Source organism: Theobroma umbraticum, unplaced genomic scaffold (genome assembly GCF_002168275.2).
Source record: "Theobroma umbraticum cultivar Fairchild unplaced genomic scaffold, ASM216827v3 scaffold_67.0, whole genome shotgun sequence".
NCBI lineage: Eukaryota > Viridiplantae > Streptophyta > Magnoliopsida > Malvales > Malvaceae > Theobroma > Theobroma umbraticum.
Genome location: NW_018397262.1, coordinates 2,582,569 through 2,583,786, shown reverse-complemented (window position 1 = coordinate 2,583,786; position 1,218 = coordinate 2,582,569). Strand labels below are relative to the sequence as shown.

Genomic DNA, 1,218 nt, shown 5'->3' with positions numbered 1-1,218 from the left:
GTCACAGTTGGTTTTAAATTCAGTACTCGTTGCACAAAATGTGTTTAAACACAGGTAAATGCCAGCTTATGGTTCACTCTTGATGCAGCCTACATTGTGTGATGGTTAAGGGAGAGAATTTGTTGAATGGGGAATGCACAAAGAGCAAGCTATGGTTGGTGGACCTAGCTGGAAGTGAACGAGTAGCAAAAACAGAAGTGCATGGAGAAAGACTCAAGGAAACTCAAAATATTAACAGATCCTTGTCTACACTCGGCGGTGTCATATCTGCTCTTGCTACTAAAAGCCCTCACATTCCTTTCAGGTTATAAAAATGCAGAGATGAGTACTTCTAAGTTATTAAGAACATAAAAATCAGTAGTGTTTCATAGGTTTTAAACTTAACTGTAATTTAATCATGCAGGAATTCAAAGCTTACACACTTGCTTCAAGACTCTCTAGGTACATTTTTATCTTTATAGCCCTAACAAGGAAATTACTCTGACATAAATGATAAAAACAAGTCAAGTTTAAATTTCCTTTATTTTTTACTTTCATGGTCAAACTTCTGTTATTTCTTTCATAGGATTTCCACAGAGATAGAGGTGAAAAGCCTGATAATTAGGTTTATGTTTGTTAGGAGGAGATTCAAAGACACCCATGTTTGTACAAATCAGTCCTCAGGAGAATGACCTTGGTCAGACCCTATGCTCTCTGAACTTTGCAGCTAGAATAAGAGGGATAGAGTTGGGTCCGGCAAAGAAGCAAATGGACTGCACGGAACTTCTGAGATGCAAACTAGCAACTTATTGGCAACATTTCTTAAGCCTAATTTATCATTTTGATGTTACCAATGACAATTCTCTTGTGGACCTAAGAGGTGGAGAAATCAATGTCCTAGTTGAATCAGACTGCAACTTTTACTTCTTTGTTTACTGCCTTTAATTAACCTTGTAAAACACTATAAAAAGGTAATACAAAGGCAGGGAAAGTGTGATTGGGAAAGGGTTTAGCCCTTATCACAGTGCAGCACCACCTGGATATAATTAAAACTACTTTATCATTGTTAAGACCATGCAAAACTATTTAGAGATTTAGACGTTAACTTCTGCCTTGGTCTCACTTTCACCCTTAACTTTAAAGTCATTGTTCCTTAACAAGTTTTATTATGCTTAAGCAAATAGTAAATAATAAAAGTATCAACCAAACGAAATCTAAATAAATTCTAAATGCAGGTCT

General features: G+C 36.0%; 2 protein-coding genes across 2 annotated transcripts in view; one reads left to right on the top strand and one right to left on the bottom strand.

Moving 5' to 3' along the window:
* LOC110419837 (kinesin-like protein KIN-14Q) overlaps nt 1-924 on the top strand; it is a 2,457-nt gene extending 1,533 nt beyond the window's left edge. The window contains 4 exon segments of the mRNA XM_089783991.1: nt 1-10; nt 89-304; nt 404-441; nt 620-924. The exon segment at nt 1-10 is cut by the window's left edge and continues 182 nt beyond it. Coding sequence (XP_089640117.1) covers nt 1-10; nt 89-304; nt 404-441; nt 620-924 — 569 coding nt within the window.
* LOC110419615 (Di-glucose binding protein with Kinesin motor domain-containing protein) overlaps nt 1-1,218 on the bottom strand; it is a 23,655-nt gene that overhangs the window by 6,529 nt on the left and 15,908 nt on the right. The window lies entirely within an intron of this gene.